Here is a 24,769-nt window from a genome sequence, read left to right on the forward strand (position 1 = left end):
TGGTGATGTCAAACTCAAATAGAAATGCGGGTCACCAATCCATCCCTAAGGATCTCTCCTGCAGGTCAGTCTCTTGACTTAGAATACAAAATATTAACATTATCTATATTCTATTGTATTTTTATTGTGTTAAATAGTTTCCAGCTGCAATTTAGTTTTGTTTTGCCACAATTGCTGTGCCAGGCTCTAAATCTGAGCCTTCCACCTTAGGAAGCAGAATATTCAAATGCAAAGCATAGAATAGCAGAAATGAGAGCAGGCTTAGAACATAAACAAAGAATGACAGAATCAAAAGGGCCCGAAGGCACATCATGAAATGCCTTCATGGTGCAGATAAGGGGCTGAGGCCCAGCAAGTAGAGGAGGCTCTAAAGATTCTCTTCCACATACCCAAGGCTGACTCAGGGTTTCCTTCATGTTTGTGCAGATCTGAACCAACCCACACATGGGAACATGGGACAGGCATTCTAGCCCAATGCTGCCATTCCATTGGCTCTGCTACCCTTGTAGAGACCTCCACGTCTGCTACATTCCCAGGCCTCCCTGCATCTCCCACTTGGCTGGCTTGGCAGCGGTGATATGGAGCTAAAAGGTTAGTAATTCCTCATGGCAGCTGGGACAGTGCAGGGTGGGCTTGCTACAGAATCTCAAACTGGCATCCGCTGTGGAGGGTTGATTTGCTAGGACTCCCCTCCCCTGCTGTTCCAGCTAAATCTGGAGACAGAACTTTTCAGGGATTATGGCAAGACTCCTGGTGTCACTGACGATGGACAGCTGCAGTATGATATTCACAGCTGCTGATCATTTTTAAGTGGCTTTTTAAAAAATGATTCAAACTATTTGAACATAGGATAAGAAGTCCACCAGGCAACTGATGTAATTCTAAGGAATCAATGTCTGTAGTCCATGAAAGCCTTCCTCTGATTAGAGCAAGGGGGAGTCCCTGGGACCTCTGAGGCAGGTTGTAAAAAGATGGATGAGTTTGGAGTCAGAGGAACTGACTAGTTTCAAATCCAAGGCCGAAAATTTTGGATAGGTGTGGTGTGAAAAATAGAGCACTAAATTTGGTGGAGGCCAGATCTCACTTCCGACCCTCGCTAGCTAAATGACCTCAGACAAGCCACAACCTCCCTAAGCCTTGGCTTCTTCAACTACAAAGTGGGAGTGATGACTCCTGGATTAAGGAGGGTTGTTGTGAGAATTAACAGAGACAAAAGCACTTTGTGTGGGTTACATAGTACTATGGAAAGGTAACAAGACATCGAATATGTATATAGTACCACTGAAAGCCAGTGACATATAACAGAAGAAACACTGGGCTTGGAGTCAGGAGGACCAGAGTTTGAATCCTGCCTCAATCTGGGGAAGACATAAACCTCTCTGTGCTTCATCTATAGAATGGAGTTAATTAGAGCACCTACTCCCAAGGTCAGGATTGGAAGAGGTACCATTTGTAGAGTGCTTAGCAAACCTTCAAATGGTAGCTATTATCACTAACTGCAGACTCACTTATAACCAAAAGCTTGGTTTGTGTAGGATGATTTTTCCTCACCTTATCAACTCAAGGAGTCTACTGTGGCATGGAAAGCCTGTGACTGGTCATTCGATGTAAAGATGACTCATACTCATGGGAAGCATGACCAAGGAAAAGGGGAAGGGGTGAGCATGCCTTCAGAACATTAATGTTCTCAAAGCTAGTGTGGGAGTTGAAGAAGAAAAAAGAAAAAACAGAGGTCCTTGAGAGTGGGTTGACTTTGTTCTAGGGTTTTGAAGAGGGGAGAAAAATGAATGCATTTGTGTAGAATGTAAGAGACTGAAAGAAGCTGCAAGGTCATCTACAGCCTTGGCTAAATGGTGTCCATCTTTCAAAAGAAGGGACTGGATTAGATGATCTCCATGGTACCCTCCACCATTAGTGTCTTATTTCTAACCTTCTATGTTCACAGAATCATAGACTATGAGTTTGGAAGAGACCTGTCCTCTACAAGATACTCAATTAGTAGTCAACCAACCTTTGATTAAAGACCTCTGTTAAAGGGAAGCTGACCACCTTCTTTGGCAGTCCATTCCACTTTGGGAGAGTTCTGATTATTGGCAATTTTTCTTCCTGACCTCAAGTTTAAACTGGCCTGGTTGCGACTTCTACCTATTGTTTTAATACTCCTTGTGCTCCCAAGCGGAACAAAGCTAATCTTTCCTCTGTGTGGACATCTCTTCAAACACTTGAAGACAACTATCATGGCCCATTGTCTTCTCTTCTCTTCTCTTCCCTTCTGTTCCCCAGGCTTCTCCCTCCAGGTTCTTCATCTGATTCTTTTAAGGAGTGGTCTCCAATCCTAGTTGACATCCTAGTCATCTAATTCAGGACAAACAATAGCTGCTTAACATATGGAGTATTCTATGCTCCAGTTAGGATCTGACCAGAACAAGGAAAGGCAGAATTATCATCTCCCTTCTTCTGGACTATGCGCTCCCTATAGGCTGCCTAGAATAGCATCCAAGTTGGGGGATGTTCATTTCACACCACTGAATGGTATTGATTTTGCAATCCACTAAAATTCCCAAATAATTTTCATGTGAAATGAAGATGAACATCACCTCTCTGATTACACTTGTAACATTTTTTAGTTCAAATGGAGAGCTTGGTAGTAGTAGTAGTAGTAGCAGTAGTAGTAGTAAATTTAATCTTATTAGATTTGGCCCATTGTCTTGACTTGATGCCAATATATTGGATCCTGTCCATCACTCATCCCATGAGTTATCCTTTACAACTTTGTTATAACTGATAATTTGGCATGTATGTCTTCAGTGCCTTTATTCAAGTCACATGTTGAGCACCACAGGTCCAAGCATAGAACCTTCAGGCACCTCATTAGAGAACTTCTTACAGGTTGCCATAGTTGACCACTAATGACTCCTCTTTGGGTTCAGTCATTTAGCTAGCTCCAAATCCACCAAAGAGCACTATAATTTTGTCACATCTCTCCATTTTGTCCACAAAAATGGCACATGAGATTTTGTCAAAAGTTTTGCTAAACCATAGATATACTATGTGTTATTGTGGAAGGACCGCTGTCTCTGGAGTCAGAGAAGCTGGGTTCAAATCCACCCCCTGACACTACCTGCATGACCTTTAGCAAATCAAATGAGTTCTCTGAGCCTCAGTTTGTTCAGCTATAAAATGAGGGGGTTTGGCTAAATGACTGCTCTGGTCTTTCCTAATTCTATCTCTGACATTTTTGGTGTATCAATCTAATTACCATATGAGAAAAAAAGAAGAGGAGGTTACTCAGGCATGACCCGCTACACTATTGACTAAATCCTAAACCATGCTGGCTTTGTCATCACTGCTTCACTTTCTCAGAAGTCAGAAACATATTCTAGAATTTAACCAGAAATAGGAATCAAGCTCACTAGCCTATAGTTTGTAAATTCCATCCATCATTCCTTTAAAAAAAAAATTGGGATATTGCTCTTCTAAAGATCAACAATCCCCCTGCCATTTTCCATGATCATTTGAGATCTACTTTCAGGAAATCGGCGGTCATATCTGTCAGTTCTTTTAGTATCTAAGGATATCATTTGTTCAGGCCAGGTGACTAAAACTCATTGAAGATAAGCAGGTGCCATCTTACCATCTCATTAATTCTACACCTTCAGCACCCCGTTCACCATTTTTGGTATATACTTCCCAGGGAGAAAATGAAAGCAAAAGAAAATTTGACTGATCCAGCCTGTTCATCATCATCGATTGTCATTAGTCAATCAATCCAAATAGTGGCTCTATTGATTCTCCTCTCTTCACACAGCTTAAACACCTCCACAGCCACAGAGGATGAAGCCTTCCTGCCTGCTCTTCCAGGGCTGCCCTTGGTATCCATCCTGTAATGCACCCACAGCTCCATCTTCTGCATCTATATTTTTAAAGTCTGAACTGGGAAAGCCTGAGTTACTCAGTAAGCTCCATATACTGGGCTCTTAGGCAACTCTCCTTTTTTCCTCTGCAGTGGAATCATTCTGCTTTTTCCTTCAGGGTTTAAATTACAAGAGCTTCTTTCCTTCTTGGGCTAGTTTCTCCTGTAGAAAATTAGGGCAAGGGACTAGTCCTTTGCCTTCTCTGAAACCTCTGAAATTCACACTTTTAAAAAAGCAATGGTTCAGGTCAGACTATTCCAAGCTTTCCTCCTCTTCTGTACCATGAGGTCATTTGCCTCCAAGGTTTCTGTCACTTTCACTTCTGCAAATTTCTCCTTCAGGGCTAGAAATCTGTTCCTCTGGTGTCTCTTCCACTTCTTAAAGGATGAAATTTTCACTAGGTTAGATCTGAGAGAGACAAAGATAGAGAAGAGAGATGGAGAGAGGGAGAGGGAAACGGAGAGGGAGAGGGAGGGAGGGAGAAAGAGACAGAGAGAGAGAGAGTGAGAGAGAGAGAGAGAGAGAGAGAGAGAGAGAGAGAGAGCACTTCAGTTTATGCCTTAATCTTTAAAAGCCAAACACAGCCACATTATCCTCCTTTCATGCTGGGTTTGTAATCCATCTCCTGAACAGAATTATTCCTTCTTTCTGCCCAGCCAGTCTGTAGCAAACTCACGTGACTATTTATTTTCCTCTTCATCCATCGATCTTTACCCAAATGCTCTCCACCAAGTTTCCACTCATGGGTTCCTGTATTTCCACAGATGTGTATATATCTATGAATTTAAGTTGCTACCCTAATGCTGTCCTCCCCCATAGCTCTTCTAATCTTTTCTAAGATGTAACAGAGCCTTTTGCCAGTTGTGTCCTCAGTGACACCTGATGGGTTTCATTCACTTTTTTGTCTTAGCAGTCCTAACTTGTTCTATTTATTACCAGAATCCTGCAATCACATAAACCTCTCCCTCTTGGATATGTTGCCCCATGCTCTGTTCTGCTCATGTTCTTCCTGGAATGCTCCTTGAGAACAACAGCTTCTTGGTTTTTGTCTTTGTGCTATACCCAACATGGCCACACACTAAATGTGGTAGCCACAAACTAAATGTTTATTGACTGATTAATTGGTTGAAGTAGCTACTGCTCTCAATGACAGCGGTATTGTCAGAGTTACACATGCAGCTTTCCCCTCCACTCCCTTTTTCTTTTTCTTTTTTTTCAATTAAAGAGACAGCCAGGAGGAGCAACAGATAGGAGGCTAGAACTGGAGTAAAGAAGACCTGAGTTCAAATCCAACCTCTGATATTAACTAGCTGGTTGACCCTGGGCAAGTCATTTAGTCTCTGTTTGTCTATGTTTCCTCATTTGTAAAATGGACATAATAGGTCATTTTCCCCAAGGTTTTCTTGTGAGAATCAAATGAGATAATATCTGAAAATCATTTAGCAAATCTTAAAGTGCTATATATGTGCTAGCTAGTATTTTTTTCTAGTTTAAAGTCCTCTAGATTAGGCTTGCAAGACTCAAGGCAAACATATTTTATTAGACCTTTTAGATAAACTCTATCTCTAGTCGGTCCGTTTGCATTTTCAACTTGTGGTCCAGAAATACACATCCCATTTTCAGACATTGTATGCTTACCAACTCTCGGCATCTCAAATCTGTCTTCCCCTTCTGAATCCTCTAGGTTCCATGTACAATAATGATGAAACACCACCTGTGCCCCAGGGGCTGCAGTATTTTGCCTAGGACTTCATAATCCCTGGGAATGTTTTTTACATGCCTCCTGGCAGCATCATTTGTCCCCACATGAATCATTAGCCTTGGAGAGTGGCTGTCAGATTTGACAAGTCTCAAGAGGCCCTCTGTTACATCCAAGATACATGCCCCAGGAAGACAAGAGAACTTCAGGCTGTTTATCTGTGACTGACAAATGGCCAGCTGGGTATCCCTCAGCAGAGGGTCACCAATGACAACTGCTTGTCTTTTCTTTCTCTGACCCTTACTGGAATCTCTCTTACCTTCGAGCACCTGAGAATCCAAACCATCCCTCCTTGAAAAACAAGGAGCTGCTTCTGCCTGAAAAAGTCCAGCTCCCCTGTCTCCAGCACAAGCCTCATGCTTAACTCCAAAGGTCAAATGTGGCATCTTCCCTTTGTAACAGGAGGCTGGTTAAAGAGCCCAACACACACACACACACACACACACACACACACACACACACACACACACACACACACCAATTATCTCTGCCCTCACTCTCCAAGACTGAGGGTGGATGCAACTCCAGGTCAAGGTTCTTCCTGAGGGGAAGAAATGCATTGGCATGGACAGAGGACATGGTGGGCCAGGAGATGGAAGAACAGAGATAACACCAGTTTGGCTCCCTCAAACATAGCATGTGAGGAGGAAAGTGACAAAAAATGAGGCTGAAAAGGTGGGATCATAGACTCTGAGCTGGAAGGAACCTTTGAGGCCATCAAGGCTAAGCTTTTCATTTTACAAATGAGAAAAGTGAACCAAAGAGAGGTTAAGAGAATTAAGAGAATTTCCAGGGTTACACGGAAGTGCCTGAGGCAGAATGCAAATTCAGGTCCATCCACCTGATGCTCCCCAGCCACCCTTAAAGAAGGAATCAAAGGCCCCACTCTTGACCTCATTAAGTTGCCTAGGCTGAATTCTAGTCATTCTCTGTCTGCACCAGGTGAGGACAGACACAAAAGGAAGTTCTCCCTGCTTGACCTACTTTTTTAAACACTCCTTTTGACTTGTTTTCCCCAAGCTCCATGGGCTGATATGCCCTGGAAACCTGGTCATGGCACCAGCCTACCCTTTCTCATTCATTGTCTGCACAACAATTAGCAGTTGTGGCCTAGCAGGCAGACATGTAATTAGCTAATTAGCCCCAGTAACCTCAATTGTCTTTACCCAGTGATCTCTACTTCCTTCTACTTCCCTGGCTGTCTCCTCTCTCTCTCTCTCTCTCTCTCTCTCTCTCTCTCTCTCTCTCTCTCTCTCTCTCTCTCTCTCCCCTGTCCCTCCCTCCCTCCCCACTTCCTCCCTCCCTCCCTCCATCTCTTCCTCCCTCCCTCTCTCTCTCTCTCTCTGTCTCTCTCTCTCTCTCCCTCTCTCTGTCTCTCTCTCTCTCTCCATCCATTCATTCCAAAATACTATGATCCACAGCCTAAGGATTCTTCTAGCTTGGGAGTTCTGTGCTCTGTGCTCTAAGGTCCTTCCCAGTTCTGACATGCTTCATTCAATGGGGGTCTTCAGTTTTGACATTCTCTGTTCTTAGCCCCTCCCCCCTAGCTTTGTCATTCTATATTCTAAGCTCCTCTCCAGTCCTTCCATTCCAGGGTCTAGGGTCCCTCTCAGCTCTGCCATTCCTTGGGTTCAATGGGAGTCCCCAGGTTTGACATCTTCTGTTCTAAGGGCCCTGTCCTAGCTCTGCTCAAATACTCCATTTTCCAAGGTCCCTTTTTAGCTCTGACACCTAATGTTCTTAGAGGCTTTCCAGCTCTTGAATTTCACAATCTTAAAATGTATATCCCCTACTAAAATCTAGTTTTCCCTCTTGTGACACAGCTTATCCATAAACCCGAGCTTCTTCCTGCCAATCTGTGGGTTTCACGCAGCTCTGGGGGCACCTGCTGGTTGGTCCTGGAGCTTGCCTGCCTCTTGTGTTCAGTAGAAACCCCCTCCCCCAAATGGAATCTAGTCCTGACAGCTGGCTCAGAATGGGAAGGTCACAACGAGCTCAGCATGGAGAAATGTGTCTGGGTAGCATCTGTTCTTAGCCCAAATAGGAAGTACCACCATCTCTTCCCCATACCCCCACCACCCGTTTTCTGAGTGTGTCTGTTTTTTTTTTTAATCCACCATAGTGTACGCAACTATTTGACACAGAAGAACATGTGGAAAAGGGATTAATCTCTTAGACTTGTTCCGCTTGGCCCAAGAGGGTAGAATTAGCAGCCGTGTGTGTGTGTGTGTGTGTGTGTGTGTGTGTGTGTGTGTATGTGTGTGTGTGTGTGTGTGTGTGTGTGTGTGTGTGAAGGGGGAGAGGGGGAAGTTAAAGCCAGGCAGATTTGGACTCCATGTAAGGAAAAACTTCCAAATCATTAGAGCTGGTTCAAAATGGGATGGGATTCCTTGGAAGGTGGCGAGTTTCCCATAACTGAGAGTATCCCAACAGAATGACCACTTGCCTAGGACACTGTAGAAGGCATTCATGCTCCAGGCAGGGGCTGTACTATATGAACCCCTCCACGCTGAGATGCATTCCAATCTATGATTCCATAATTCCATGAAGTTATTGCTTAATAAGTAAAAATGAGCAATTCATGTACATGGTGTTTTCATTTGCCAAAGCATTTCAACAAATGCAACAAGCATTTCTTGAATGTGTGAGGCTCCTGCTTCAGGAGGTACAAAAATAATGAAGAGACTCATAAGAACACATAGTCCAGTAGGGACCAACCAGATATGATTAATAATCACCCTAGGTCTAGAGCAGGGAGGTTTCTCAGAGGCCTCTGACCAGACATAATCCTCTCATTTTGTAGCTAAGAAAAATGAGGGTCAGTGACGTACTAAGCCCTTGCTTAGAAGTATCAACCTTAGAGGCTGCACTTGAACCCAGTTTCCGTGACTGCTGAGCTGGTGCTTTTTCCATTCTATAGGATCAGTGAGCAGGTACAAAGGAACCAAGAAAGGTACAAACTTTTAAGGGAGGTCTGAGCCAGGGAAGATCAGGGAAGGCTTCATGGAGGTGGCTGCATTGAAGTTGTTTTTGGAAGAATGGGCAGAATTTCAACAAGGAGAGACAGAAGCAGGAGAAAGTGGAAGGAGTGGGTAGAAAATATTCAGTGTATAGGGAACCACATTATCCAAGGCACAAAAGCAGGCAATGTGGGATACCTTAGGAAGAAAATGAATGATCTATTTTGCCAGAGAATTGAGTATGTCAAGGCTCTGGATTTAAAGCTGGAAAGGACTTTATAGACTGCATAGGGTAATGAAGGCAGCTAGGTGGCTCAGTGGTTAGAGCACTGGGCCTGGAGTCAGGAAGACCTGAGTTCAAATTCAGCCTCTGACACTTATTAGCTATGTGACCTTAGGCACATTACTTAACCTCTGCCTTAACCGACTGAAGAAGAAAATGGCATACCACTTCAGTATCTTTGTCAGGAAAACTCTGTGGACAGGATTGGCATGCTATGGTCTATGGGGTAACAAAAAGTCAGACACGACTAAATGACTGAACGATAACCACAGCAAATGAGATAATAGCCAACAGCGAGGAGAGACCCTTGGAGGTTACTTTGTCCAACATTACCACCCCTCCTCCAGAAACAGTAAAGAGACTTTAAGCTGAGGAAGGCCTTGAAAGATGGGCTAAGGAATTAAGCTGGGAGGACTTTCTGGAGGAGGTGGCCTGTGAACTGGGCTTGGAGAGAGCTGAGTAAGATTTTAATAAGGAGGTCCAGTGAAGGGTAAGCATATAAGCAAGAGCATGTTGTTGGGAATGAGCACATTATAAGGGGATCATTCCAGAGACTAATCTTGCTGGAGCAAAAGATACCTGATAAGGAGTGGCATGGAATACCTTTAAACCAGTGAGGTGACCGTTTAGGCCAGATTATGTCCTAAGAAGTCAAACAAGGGAGGGTCCACATGATAGAGGAGCCATGGGTAATAAGGAGCTATTTCTGGAGTTTCTAGAGCAGGAGAGTGATGTAACGAAAGGCAGACATCTGGGATCAGGCCTTCAGGAACGAGGTCAGGTGGCTGGACACAGGGAGACAGGCTAAGAGGTGGTTGTGGGGTCAGGAGCCAGATGATTAATAACACTAACATGTCCTGATTCTACTTCCTACACTCATCACTTCAGGGCCAGCCAAACCATCTCAGCATTAGTCAGCTAGGGTAGAGTGAGTGCCCTGATAAGAGCAGTCTCAGAGCTTTTTAGTCAAAGCTTCCACATTCGGCTAGAAAAAGTCAAGCTGAGTGCCCCTAGACTATGATTGTCTTTCCTTTCTTACCTCTATATCTGGTCTGAGATCAACACCCTCTGATACTGATAACTACCTAACTTATGGATTGAAAACTCATGTGTACTCTAAAGATCCTCTCTGGCTTAGCTTCATGTAAATGAATTTGAGCCAGAAGAAAAGGTAGGCTAAGGAACCAAGGTCACTGTCTGAATGCTGACCTTTAATATGTATATTTGCCAACAGAAAAGCTTGAGTGCTTTTATGCTATATTTTAGACAGCAAAAACTTGGTTCTTCCTACACTGTGTTATAAAGTAAAATAAGATTGATAGCTATTCTGTAAGAAAAACAATTTAATTATCTTCAAATATATCTGGTGTCTTGAATTAGCCCACTAAAATACTGACTGGTTCTTAGAGGGTCTGCTTTAATGAACACTTAATCATGCTAAGTATTTAGAGTAACAGTTGCTTGTATGTGTAATAAGTAAATTTCTGGCTCAGTCTTCTTGCCATCATATAAGAAGAGGACACTGCCTCAGTCTTTATTTTGAGCTTCCAGACATTGCTTCTCAAAGCTTGCAGAATCACAACTCATATTCTGACCAGCTGGCAAGTGTCCTCATCATCCCACTTCTATTAGTTGTTGCCAGACATATATAGCCTTAGCTTCCCCTCCTGATTTCTGGAAATTTCCATTTTTCTGTGCAGTTTACATATTCCATATAAGGTTGCTGAAGCTAATGTCCTGGACTCTGACTTTTCATACAGATGATCCTGTTCGACAAGTATAAATAAAATCTGTAGATAACTATCTCTGCATCCTCAATTTGTTGATTGGCAACAGTTGTTTTTATTTGTCCTTTGTTATCAAAGAGGAACATGACATCAGGGAGGTGATGCCATGACTTGCAAGTGAATTGGATTTAATTGAGGGAGGGCTGTGCAAAGTCGCCAACCTCGCTTTCACCTCAGGAGCCATCTGGGTCCAGTGGCCAGATATAGATCAGGATGACTGGACATGGCTGCAGATACATACCTAATCAATGAACCCCTCAGATTAATTTTATCTTGTAAGTAAATAGTAATTCTGAAGGATGCTTCATATGAACATTCTTGGTAGGTAATGTGACTGCCCCTCCTCCCCCAAAAAATGTATTCTATGCCTAGCTTTCATAAAAATAATACTCAGAGCTAACATTTAAATAGCATTTTAAGGTTTACAAAGTGTTGTATGTATGTTACTTCACCTGATTGTCACAATAAACCTTTCAGTATGATCCTACCTCATGAAGTTAAAATGTAACCCCATTTTACAGTTGAGGAAACTGAGGCAGGCAACTGTTAAGTGACTTGTCCAGGGTCACACAGCTGTAACAGTCTTAAGCAAGATTTGAATTCAGGTCTTCCTGACTCCAAGCCCAACACTGTCTGCTGAGCCGCTTAGCTACCTCTACGCTTTCATTATGCAGAGGAAGGACAGAAACAAGCTCTTCTTTTAGTGCATATTATATTGCCAGGTACTGTGCCACGTGCTTTAAAATTCTCATTTTACCTTCATGACAACCCTGAGAGGTAGATGCTATTACAGTCTCTGTTTTGCAGTTGAGGAAACTGAGTTAAGTGACTTGCCCAGGGTCACCCAGCTAGTCAGTGTCTGAGGCCAGATTTGAACTCAAGAAGATGAGTCTTTCTGACTCCAGGCCCTGTGTTCTCTCCACTAAGCCACCGAGCTGCCCCGAGTGCTTACTAAGTTCTGGTTCATTGGTTGATTTGAAAATCAAGAAAGGCAAAAAGTAGAAGCAGGTCAGTCATAATAATGTGCATTTCTGCGACGCTTTTGAAGTCTGTCGAGCATCATTGTCATCACAACCCTGGGGGATAGGCAGCCTAAGACCATTTGAGGTGTGGCCCTTCAGGTTCTCGAACAGCCATCATGTTCGCACCCCTCCCCCAAATCTTCTCATTCAGGTCAGGATGTGAGTTCAAATGTGACCTCAGACACTGACTAGTTGTGTGACCCTGGGCAAGTCACTGGATCTCTGCTCCCTATTTTTATTTTCTATAAATGGGGATCATAATAGCATTGCTTCATGGGGGTGGTCTCCAGGCCCTTCCCCTTCTCACCACCCTCACCTGGATGCTCTGCAGCTGGCTGTAGCCTTCCTAAAAGTATTGCCTGGAACTTTTCTGAGGTCCGAGGGTCAGTAGGCACGAGGGTTAAGCTTTAAACCCAGGATTTCTGACTCCCAAACCAGACCACTTGTACCCTCCCACTCTAAAGTATTCTAATTAACCTGCTTTTTTAACATAACCATCACACACCCACCCTGCCCTCCCTTCTCTGCTTGGCTCCTCTGGTGACTGTGGGAAACCTTGTTTTTTCAAGGTGGGTTTTGTTTTTTTCCCTTCAATCAAAACAAAAAGTGTGACTCGTTCCCCCACATCTCTATTTTCCTGGAACAAAATGCATTTCACTTTTGAAGATTCCAACAGACCAGTGAGAGACAAGCAGACAAAGTGGTTACTTTCCTATGTGAAACTTAAAACCACAATCTCCGGTTCACAAAAGGCAGGGTGAGTCACAGGAAGAGGCCACTTGCTTGCAAAACTCATTAAAGGCAATGTGAGGCGAAATGGATTTCCTGGGTCAATAAAGAGGTGGCTGGCAGGGGCGGGTGGCCACCTGACGAAGCCCAGGAAGTCACCATTAGATAATCTAACCCCACCCTTCCCAGATTCTGGACTATTCTTCTAGCACCCTGACCTTTTTGGCTAGCATTGGGTGCAAACGTGCAACTTAAAGTGATGTGTCCACCCAAAGGTACCTGTAGTCTGCACCGGCCCTCAGTAAAACCCTAGTATTGAGGAGAGGAAGGGTGACAGCTCCATTGTCTTGTGCCCTGGTCAGACCCTCTCTGACATATTGGTCTAGGACAGGATGATGGTAAACCAGAGAACTTTCAGAGCAGGTCACCCAAGTGGAAGAAGAGACTGCAGATTGTGCCTCATGAGGACTGAAGGAAGGAATTGGAGAACTGGGGGTTACAGAGGGGGTGTGATGTGATGGCTTCCTTTAAGTATGTTATGTAGGAGTGGCCATGTCACCCAGGAGAGAGGGAGCTGCTCTCCATACCAGAAAGCCCAGGGTTCAAGTCCCATACCTGACACACACTGACTGTAACCCTGGACAGGCAGATCACTTAAGCTCCCAGGGTTGCAGGTAGCTCTCTAAGATTCAAAGGTGTAGAACTGGAAAGGACGTGATAGCTGGCTTCACGTATGCATCAGTCAGTAAGCATTTATTAAACTCCATCCACCTGCCAGGCACTGTGGTAATTAAGCACTGAGGATACAAGAACAAAAACAAAGACCTGGATGAGCAGTCAGCCGTGTTCTGCTCAGCCCTAGAGGACAGAATTAAGGCTGGTGTGTGGAAGTCACTCAGGCGCCATTTTGGCTCAACCATAGGGAACATTTTCCAACAATGAAAACTGCCTCAAAGTGAAGACAAGTCATGAATTCTCAACCAGGAGATAAATGGGTTCCCAATCATCCAAAGTCCTTGGCCTATACAAGTAATTCTCCGTCAGAGATGTTCACACTGCTCTCCAAGAATCAGACTCCACCTCTAGGGAGAGGTAGAAAAGGAGAGAGACACCAAGGAGTCATCCACCAAGTGATCATTGAAGCTGTCAGAAGGGATGAACTCATCACCAGAAAGAGTCTAGAGAGAAGATGATCTTGGGGCATACCCAACCTTAAGAAGTTTGAAGAAGATGAGGAGCCAAGGAGATAAAGAAGGGTGATCAAAGTGGTAAGAGGGAATCCTGAGCCTTCTGAAATGATGGAAGCCAAGAGAGGGCAAAGTGGTTCTCCCTCCTTACCTACATCTCTTGGAATCCCTCATTTCCTTCCACTCAACTTCTCACTTGAGAAGATCATGAGGGCCAGAAAAATGTCACTGGCTATAAATTGTCATATGAGTTTGAGTCTGAGTATATGTCTAGATGCCATGACATGTTCTAAATCTTTGGGCAACAAAGAGAGATTGAAAGGGAGAGCTAGGCTATCTGGGTGTGGGAGGGTATCTGTCATAAAAGGAGCAGGTGTCCAGAGTCTGTGCTTGGGTCATGTCCCATAGGACTTTTAAACGGGCCAGAAACAAGGCCTTGGGATTCTGACTCTCTGAATTCCACTGTCCATCTGCTTAACATGGACGCAGGTGCCCTGGGGTCTTCTTGAGGCCATCCAGCCAAGAGAACAATCCCAGATTGATAAAAATCCAGGGGTTAGTTTAGATGCAACCTCAACAAAGAGAAATGCAGAGAAATGGGATGAGTGAGGGGAGGGAGCAGTGACTTGGCCAGTGTCCCACGTGGAGCCGGCATGGTACAGTGCCAACAACAGCGGAGTTGGGATCTTGGTTTGGATCCCAGCTCTACCACGTACATGTCTTTGGATGAGTCCCCTCCCCTATCTGGGCCCCCAACCCTTCTCTTTAACACAAGGGTATTTGACTCCTTTCTGTTTCTAAAGAGAGAGCTGCCATCCAGGCACATGTCCCCTGGCTTCAATGTGTCACTTCTACTGCCCTGGACCTCCAGTCCTGGAACAAGTGTGCCCCATACCCCAGGCCAACATCCTTTGAACATGACAGGTCTCAAGTCAACCCACTTACTTTCAGAAGAGAAATCCTGCCCAAAAGACTCTTCATAATTAGCTGCCTGTGGTTTCTATGCCCCCAGGACTGAACTAATTAGTACATGCTAGAGTCCCTTGGGCTCCAGGAAAAGTCTTCAAAGGCCCCCAGGTGCTCAGTGTGGTGCATTGGAAAGAACTTAAGATTTGAAGATAGAGTGCCTCTGAAAAGAAACCTGGTTGGTGCAGTGAAGCAGCCCGGGGTCTGGAGTCAAGGACCTGGGTGTAAATCTCACAGCAGGCCCCAACTTGCAAGTCATCTTAACCTCAATTGCCTCAGTCTCCTCACCTGTAAACTGAAGAGTTAAGTTTGCATCCTCTAACATCCCTCACGACTTGAAATCTATGACTCAGTGACCTGGGTCTGACTCCTACTAGCTGTGTGCTAGTGTGTGTGGCAAGTCACTTAACTTCCCCAGGACTCAGTTTCTCTATCTGTAAAATAGTTAGATGACCCGTAAGATCCCATTCAGCTCCCAGTCCATCTATGAGCCTAGGATCCAAATTAGTCTGAGAATGAGGCGTCCAAAAGGGAACAGAGAATCCACGAGGTCAGAGTTGGATTGTCTTGGAGTTAGAATACTCTCTGTCTTCCTACTTCCAGGCATTTCAATAGAGTAGGGCTTCTTAGAATACTAGCTAATGAGAAAAACAATTATTTTCTTATTACATTAATAATCAATTTTATATATGGAACCCAAAAGTCCTTCTTTTGCTTACTCATCCAAAGCCAGTCTCTCAAGGACATTTCTGACCTTGCCCCACCCAGACCATCTTATCTAGGGGGAATTCTACCTGCAACCCCTCCATAGTTCTTCTCAGATAGGAGAATAGATTCTTTTGCATGGATTGCTAGAGGCTGAAGGATCCCGGAAAATGCTGACTTGATCAAAGTCACATTCCCCCAGTCCCTCATTAGAAAAAGTCCACCTCTCATTACACTATTCATTCTATCATTAATTGGGTTTTTATCATTATTAAATTTTATTTTTAATTTAGGGAATAAAACAAGGATTTTCATGACATAGTATAATAAAAAGATGATTGCACATGAAACTGCAAATCTACTATGCACAACTTGCTATTCCTTTCAAACTATCATGTAAATTTCTTTTTTTTCTTCCCACTCCCCCATCATTAATTGTTAACCAGTCAAGGTTTATCTCCACCTGTCAAGAACACCCACTTTTACAAAGATATTTAAGGTATTCAGAGAGACCACCGATATCAATTTATTGATTATTTGCTAGCCTAATTAATAAATTGATTATTAATTGCCTAGAAACTGTCTCTCAGACTTTCTAATTGTCTCACGAACATTTCTGGGGCCCCACAGAATCACAAAACAAACTCTAAGAGTCATGGACTATGGATTTGTTACCCATTGTCATCCCCCTCATCCCCTCCATCCCTGGTAGGTGCCCAATGCTATTAATTGATCGTCTTCACCATAGTTCAGCAGATTTCTGGAAGGAATTGGCTGCATGAAATTCCTCAGTAAGGAAACTCCTGTAACGGTGGAATTTGCCTGGGTTTTAGCACTAAATGACGGGCATCGGAACTGGACCTGTGATTTCAATGATGTGAAGAAACAACAAAACAATAAAAATGATAAGTACTGACATTTATACAGCACCTATGTGCCAGGCACGGTGCGCTAAGTGCTTTTTACAAATCTTGTCTCATTTCATCCTCAACACAAGGAGGCTGCTTTGTTGGGCTGCCCAGGACTCACCTCTTCCTCGTCTTACTCATGTATTGCCACCAGTTTGTGCTGAATGGAGTGGGGGGTGTGGGATGGACAGGCGGGGATGGAGTCAGAGCAGACCTTCCAGATTTAAGAAGCATTTTGCTATTTTTTTATGTCAGTTTGGGGGGTAGGAATTTCGAATCACCATCATGTAGGAATGGTTTCCTAAGGGAATGTGAGGACTGAGAGATGATTGAAGTTAGAGGTCAAACACATTCTAGAAGCAGAATGCGGTCTTCTGGGAGAAATTCCTAAAGGGTTTTTCCATTTTAATTGTTCTGGATATATAATTATATCATGGTAATTTCCTATTATGTGCTTCCACCCTGAGTCCATCCTTGTAAATGAGAGAGGGGAGAGTGGGGGAGGGGAAGGGAGGAGAAGGGAGGGGAAAGGAGGAGGAAGTGGTGGAGAGAGAAAAAGAGACAGAGAGAGAGAGAGAGAGAGAGAGAGAGAGAGAGAGAGAGAGAGAGAGAGAGAGAGAGAGAGAGGAAAACCAACCAACCAAGAGCAACCTCATCTGACATCCTAGTACCATTTTGGACCCGCAGCCCAGACCTCCCCCACTCTGACCCAACTTCTCCACTGAGAACATGGATGTGAATTTAATCATTATCTCTTGCTCTTTGGATATGGTCATAAAAAATGATTTCCAAGTCCATTAGGTGTTTTTCTGTTCCCAAGACAGAAATATTTCAGAAAAATCTAAAAGAAAAATCTTGTTAAAAAAATACCTAAAAGATGAGTCTTTGGGGACAAAATTATGTGTCAAAATACTTGACAATCCTGGGAAGCCCCTTATGTGCTCGGTACTTAAACTAATTGTCTACAATGTCCTTTTTCATTCTCTTAGCAGGCCATAACTTCTTCAGAACCTATGTTAACTCAGGTCAGCCCTACCTCTGGCTGTTAAGGTTTGGCTTTGGTTTACCTAACTAATCAGAAAAGAGTCTAAGAGTTCTAGGAACTGTATTTTCAACTGGGTAAAGCAAGACACTAGACTGTTTAGTTCTGCCAAATAAATATTTATAGTGGATAGTGCTGAAGTTGGAGTCAGGAAAACCTGATTTCAAATCCTCCCTTAGACACTAACTAGCTTGGTGACCCTGGACAAGTCACTTGAGGAAAAAAAAAATCTCTCCTGGCCTCAGTTTCCTCATCTGTAAAATGTAATGACAGTATGTACCTCCCAGGGTTACTATGAGGATCCAATGAGGTATGCCTAAGGCACTTTGCAATCCTTACAGCACTGTATAAATGCTTATTTTTATTATTATGCCAGTCCCAGCCTTCAAGAATTCTACTGCTCACTTAACTGTGATGAGGAGCAAAGAACAATTGTTACCTTTTTCTTTATTAAAAAAAAAATGCTGGTGAACTGAATTGAATCTGAGGTGCGGAACCCTGTCTCCCTGCTACAGAAAAGAGCTGCTTCCCACCTTTGCTCTGGGCCCATCTATCTTCCAGTGGCCAGCGACTTTCATTAGACTTCCTTCCAATCTTCAGGTTCTCTTTCCAAAAATGGGCATTGAAAGAAAACCCTAGCGAGTCGATGGCAGCATCTTTAAGTTATATGTACAGCCTAAAACTAGGACAGTCAAGAAAACTGGGCCCAGTCCCACCTCCCACCTTTTTTTAAACTGGAGTTATTTCACTGGTGTTGGGGGCTCCCAGGGAAAAAATTTTTGCCAAAGCAGACAGACAACTTCAAGTCAGTCTGGGGTGCTCAGAAGTCACACGGCCAGTAGGGCTCAGAGGCTGAGCTTGAACCAAAGCTTTCAGGCCATGTCTCAACCCTTCATGCCAGGCTGGTTCTCTCTCCCTTTTTGGCCTCCATTAATCACCCACTGAGTCCACCTCTGAATCTCCACCATACTGAGGAGCCCTGAGTTCAGGCTGTACTAGACCAGTACAAGCTGAGAGGGGGGAGACCACTTAAAATGGCTGGAAAAGAAGAGGTCTAGTGATGAATTGTATGTCTGTTGTCTGGGAGTCAGCATTGTCCATTGCCCAGGAAGCCCAGACCAAGAACCAGAAAGGACCTCAGGGTCTTGTCCAAACTGCTCATTTTACAAATGAGGAAACTGAGGCTCGAGGACATCAAATGCCCAAGTTCAGACAGGTAGCAAGCACCTGATTGTAATAGGGTTTAGGGAACTGAGACGAGCAGTTCAAAATGATAAGTGATAAGTATACACTCATTCCCGAGAACAATTTAGATTATCATGACCTTTGAGGCAGAAGGGGAATGTGACTCATGCCAGGGAGCTGAGAGAGAGGAGGGAGGGAGGGGAAGAGGAAAAGGGAGAGGGAGAAGGAGAGGGACGGGGAGGGAGAGAAATGGAGGAGGGATGACATTGCTGAGCCCACCTGGGACTTAATGAGCTGAGCTGGGAAGCAATCAGCAGCATATGGACAACAGCCAAAAGGAGAAACCTAAAAAAAAAAAACAAAAGTGGAAGCAGAAAGGAAGGCAGAGCTGTAGCAGAGAAGGAAGAGGTGTAGGTGAGCCATCAGATCTCAGCAGACATCTCAGGAGCATAGGACTCAAGATCAAGTTACTGGCTGTCATCGCCTTTAAAAGGACAGAGAGAAGTTCCTCCCATAAGGCCTGTTCTTTCACCAACTTCCCCTCCCTATGCCTATCCAGTAAGTCATTGTTAACATATGCTGCTTCCTTCTTTTACCTAAAGAAAGTATCCTGGTTTTGTCTCATAGAGAGGGACCAAGGACTAGCTGGAAATACACAAAAATTTTCAGTGTAGAGAAATTTCTATATGAATGCTAAGAATTTTCCTAACTGGGGGCTCTCTGAGCTATTCTGAGTCTGATATAAATGCCATAAAACAGAAAGGAGGGACAGCTAGGTGGTGCAGTGCCCCGAAGTCAAGAGGACCTGAGTTCAAATCTGGCCTCAGACACTTGACATACTTACTAGCTGTGTGACCTTGGACAAGTCACTTAACCCCAATTGTCCTGCCTTCCCCCCTGCAAAAAAAAAAAACAGAAAGGAACCACATTGACCTGAGCCCTCCTGTATTACCCTCAGACTAAAGGGAGATAACTATCATGGGGGGGGGGAGGGGTGGTAAGAGGTGGATCATTAAATTTATATCCTCTGATGTGAAAGAACTAATAGGATTAAGTACCTTCTACAGTACCACCCACTGGCATTTAAAAAGGTAGGATTTGAACCCAGCTCCTCCAAATCCAAGACTGATTTCTTTCATGGGAAGGGGTAGCCACAAGCAGCTGGGGAGAATGGAGAAAAGCCTATGTAGAAGGTGGCAGCCCCACAGCTGAATTCTGAGGACTTGAGGGCTGGGGCTGCTTTTTGTTTTGTTTCTGCACACTCATCACATAACCCAATGCCTGACACATAGCATGTAATATTAAACTGGGTTTTGAACTGAATTAAATGTGCTTGCCTGCACTCTACCAGCTCTATTAATCCACCAGCACCTAGGACAAAAATTCCCACATAGTAGGGGCTTAATAAATGCTTCTCTCAATTGGAATGGATTGTTTAGAGAGTGAAGTACATTTTTTCCCATAGTAAATCACAAAGCACCATCTATTAAGGTCCAGAAGGGGCCATGCTCAGTACTGATGGAGGAATTACCCCCACCCAGGAAAGAATATACCCCTGAAGGATTTCCCTTATACCATAGGCATTGGATGTCTGGGAGAAGACTCAAAGCTTAATATAATAGCCTTTAGAACATAAACTCCTAATAGAGCATGATAACATTAGGGTATAGGGAATTCCTGGGTTCCTAGAGGAAAATCCCTACAGTCTGTATATTTTAGAGGAAAGACTCAAACCCAAGTCTTTCCGGCTTCAGGGCAGGTCTCTAAGCACCAAGCCACACTGCCACTGGGAAAATCACCAAGAACCATTCACAAATGGTTTAAAAATCCAACAGACTTGAACCCCAACAGCTTCCTCCATCAGTCTTATTTATTGTAAATAAGTTTTCTGAATTTGCATCCAGCACAACAAAACAAAGTATGACAATGATTTGGTTTATTGCCGCACCACCGCAGACACACAGTGCAAATATTGGACATACATAGATCTGGGCATGGGGCGCCGGGGCCCCAGAGGGGAAGACGCATCTCTCTGGAAGATGGAATCACTTCACGCCAACGGAACGGGTATTGTTAACATAGTGAGTGCTGTATTCTTCCTCATCGTCAATGATTGTTTTCTTGACTTTGTATTTCAGATCAGAAAACCACGTTCCTTGGGGTGATGTGGAAATACTCCTTCAAATCCACCATGGCAGGATACTGTCAGAGTCACCACCATTTTACCTACTGACAGGCATGGACATACACTGAAACATACATTCACATGTGGGCTATATACACATACATGTATGTATGTATGTATGTGTACAGATGTGTGTGGATGTGTGACATGTATGGGCCCACCATATGACATGCATGCATTTACCATTCACATCTACATGTGTGCATATGCATGTATACACAAGAGCCTATGTTATACAATGTGTATAACAGACTTGTTACATATGGTAACACATATGTATAGAATATACACGTTCTCATTTTCTAAAGTAGCGATATAACTCGAGCATTATCGATCATTATAATTATTTTCCTAAGTGCCCAAGTCCTTACCTTAAACACAAAAAACCTCCCATATTAATCACAGAGACAGCCTCCCTAGTTGGCAAGGGCAATATGCCACATACACGTGGACTGCGCAAAGTACCATGCCCTTGAATGCCACTCTAAATGGTGGGAGGGAGGGGGGTGATACAGGTTGAACCCTGACTCTTGGGGGTAAGGCCTGAAGGAGCTGGGATGAACTCTTCTTGCCCCCAAGGTTGGACAGGTCATTACCTGCCCTTGAAACTTCTCCCCCCCACCCCAGGGTCCAGAAGCCTGGGCGCCCTTCCAAAGGTCTTAGAAGCCCAACGAGGGCTAATGGAGAACCAGGCATTCAGGGGTTGAAGTGTTTGTGCATTTGGTAAATATAACAAATGCAGACACCTTGATGTTCGTATGGACCTGGGTGTCTATACAAACCACTCACGGTAGAGAAAGGGCTCTTTCTGGGAGAGAAATCACCAGAGTGAAGGAGTATCTATGGACTTTCTTTCACAGAAAGAATAAAGACTTCATTAAACCATCCCCAGGTTTCTCTCTAATAGTGCAATTGAAGTAGGAAAGCATTCCCAGCTATCCAAGTAAAACTCTCTTTGAAAAAATATGTCCTCAAAAATAGGAAGCTGTCTCATCACCAAGACAGGCTTCCACTTCCCAAAATCTCTTCCCTGTGAGCCAACTGGATGAATCCAGGTGTTGAGCAGGAATAGCCACCTCCCCACCATGATCAAAGAAACCCAGATCTGAAATGGGATCTGATTTTAACCAAGGATTCATCCATGGGGCCCCTAATTGAGGAGGAGGGGAAGGGTTTAAGACAAGGTGTGTTGCTGTGAAATTCTAGAGGCTATGGCTCTTTGGATGGAGAACTGGACAATGGCTGAGTGGCTATTTCTTTTTTTAAAAAAAGATTATTATTACTGATGAGTTCAGGATGCTCACCATCCAACCGACTACAGAAAGAATCAAGCCAGCATGTTTACACATGAATACAATGAGTAGGAGACGCCATCAAGCACACCTACGAAGAACCCAGTTTAATGTTCTTTTCCAACGATTTCCAACAAAGCAGGTTTCCTTTAACAGTGTCGAGAAAATGAACATCACCTTTTGGCATCTGTTCAGTTCAAGGCCACGTTGTTGGCACCGGCCCTTTTCCCAAGAGTCTCGGTTACCCTATGTGCTGAACAAAATGATGGTAACAAGGGGAGTATTGCACATGGCAATTACATGTAAAATGAGCCATGACAATGGCCTGAGAACCACAGCCCCCAAGGCAGATATGTGTCTCATGACATTCGGAGGGCATGGGCACCCACTACAGACACATTCCAAAAAGAGCCTGGGCTCCACCGCACTAGGATGGAAACTTCCCAAAAGTGGGTGGTTTCCAGCGAAGGTGGAGCATGGGGGCAGGGGGAAAAAAATAAATATGCCAAGTACAGCTTAGCATTGTAGATACATAGGAATCAAGGTATCTTTCACAGAATACAAGCATAAAGAACTTTTCACTGACACCCAGAGATTAGAACCATGTGAAAAGACAATCAAAATTCAGCCCCAGAGAAAACAAAAATACAACAGAGAACTTCCTGAAGCAAATGCCCTTTCCAAGCAGTCAGGGTAAGACTCCCTTAGAAGAGGTCTCTTCCCTCTGGCACCACTCTTCCAAAGTGGTAAGATCTCTTTTGGCTCAGAAATAAGTCGCATGGAATCCATGCTGCTCTGAAATGTTTTGCCCACTTTTCACAGGCACTGTGCACTTTTGACTTTGCTGAATAATATCAAGGGTCTGCATCCAAACAAAAACAAAAAACAGCAACAAACCTTCCAGCAAGTCACACTTTGGTTTTGTGAGCCTGCATGGTACAAAGATCAATACTGGCCATGGCAGGCTATTACATTGTGCCCTTGTCCCAGGCCGGGGCCAACCAACAAGGAATCCTTTCTACACGGTGAATGAAGCAACAATCCCCCAACTCTTAAAACAGACCTTTCATAAGTTACTTAGAAATGTTGTTTCAAGGCAAAGTTGGAGGAGTTGGGAGGGTGGAGAAGGAATAAAATATTTCTAATTTTTTTTAAGCAAATGAATACAGTGCCCCAAGTTCCAAATGAACTCTTGACAAAGCCTATCCTTTAATCGGGGGTTAGCCAGTCCTTTGCGTCGATGTCACAAGGCTGTCAATACATGTTAGCAGAGGCTGAATGGATATCCTGATTTTCAAAAGGGGGTAAGGGCTCTCTCCAATAAGTGAAGTTACTGAAAGTGTCCGAACAAGGGAAGTCTGAAGAATGGCTTCTTTTCAGTAATGGGAAGACGTGGTCAACCACCTCACAGAGTCTCACATAACTGGAAAGAAAGCAGACAGGTCAGTCATCACCACGTGACAGTGAACAGCTAAAGCAACTCACGCTCACAGGGCACTTTACACAAATTCTCTTATGGGATCCTCACAACGACCCTGGGAGGGAGGTGCTATTTTATCTCCATTTATAGATGACGAAACTGAGGCTGAGTGAGAGGCATGAAAGAATGAGTTGCCCAGGGTCACACGTCTCGTCACAGTCTGGGGCTGGATTTGAACTCCAGTCCTCCTGGTTCCAAATCCTGCACTCCATCCACTGACCCACCCAGCCAATCGCAGAATCAGAGAACGTTAGGTGAGGTCAGCCTTGACAGCAGGGAATATTTGGGGGTGGGGTAGTGCTTATTGTTCCAAGAATGCTGGGCTTGGCCTCAAGGACATCTGGGTTCAAATCCTACCCTGGCTCTTTTTAGCTAGGAGACTTCAGCAGAGGGGGTCTACCTCTCTGGGCACAGTTTCCCCATCTCTAAAATGGGGATTATAGCACCTGGTGGCCCAAGAGTAAGAGCTAGCATTTAAAATGTTATGAATTGGAAACCAAGAGTTGTGCAGATATCAGCCAGGGCTACACCGGGATCCCTGTTATCTTCCACCCCAATCATGAACGGGTCATTGCCAGCGCCAAGCACTTCAGAAGCTGGGAGGGCCTTCCAGATCGGGGCGGGGGGTGGGGGGGGTGGGCCTCCTCCTTTTACAGATGGAGGAACAGAACTCCTAGGAAGGCATGGGACTCACCAAGGTCACACTTGAAGGAACTACAGAGTTATTCTAAAATCCATTCACAAGAGAGTGGATATTTACTACGTGTTTTAAGGTTCCCAAAGTGCTTTATATCCTTCATGCATTTATGCCTTAGAGCAACCTTATAAGGTAGGGTTTTTCCCCATTTCTTTTCTTTTTGGGGAGAGCTTAGTGTGGGACTGTCGGGTGCCATGATTTCTTTCATATTGGGAACTTCCAGTGCAGACATTCTTTCCTCCAGGGCAGATCTTCAATTGTGATTTTTCCTCTCGATAACCCCACGCTCAGAATTGGAGTGGCTTGTCCACAGTCACCTAGTCCGCAGGTCACAGGTAGGACTCAGAAGCCAGTTTTCCCAAACCCATGGCCAGCCCGATCCCTATGATGCCACACGGCCTCTCTCTAATCAAGAAAGACTGTGCTCTTTGTCAGGGATGCAAGGGAAAACAAATGAGCAGATGGCTGGATGGACGGATGGATGGACAGATTGACGAACGGACAGATGGATGGATGAATGGGTACACATCAAAGGTTCCCTATGTAAAACGCACTGTGCTAAGCACTGAGGTACAAAGAGAAAAGCCAGGCAATCCCTGCTCTCCAGGGGTTCCTGCTCTAATGGTAGATACCCCCTAGGGAAGATTTTGGCTACAAGTAGGACAGAA

The 24,769-nt window shown here is 44.2% G+C and overlaps 1 protein-coding gene across 2 annotated transcripts in view; it reads right to left on the reverse strand.

Annotated features, from left to right (window-relative positions):
* Positions 1-20,299: 20,299 nt before the first annotated feature.
* The window catches only part of LPIN1 (lipin 1), a 157,852-nt gene continuing 153,382 nt past the window's right edge, over positions 20,300-24,769 (reverse strand). For both annotated transcript variants that reach the window (XM_036748762.1, XM_036748763.1), the window contains one exon: positions 20,300-23,347. In XM_036748762.1, the coding sequence (XP_036604657.1) occupies positions 23,179-23,347 (169 nt within the window). In that variant the 3' untranslated portion in view covers positions 20,300-23,178. The remainder of the gene's footprint in view (positions 23,348-24,769) is intronic.

This window comes from Trichosurus vulpecula, chromosome 3, assembly GCF_011100635.1.
Source record: "Trichosurus vulpecula isolate mTriVul1 chromosome 3, mTriVul1.pri, whole genome shotgun sequence".
Taxonomy (NCBI): domain Eukaryota; kingdom Metazoa; phylum Chordata; class Mammalia; order Diprotodontia; family Phalangeridae; genus Trichosurus; species Trichosurus vulpecula.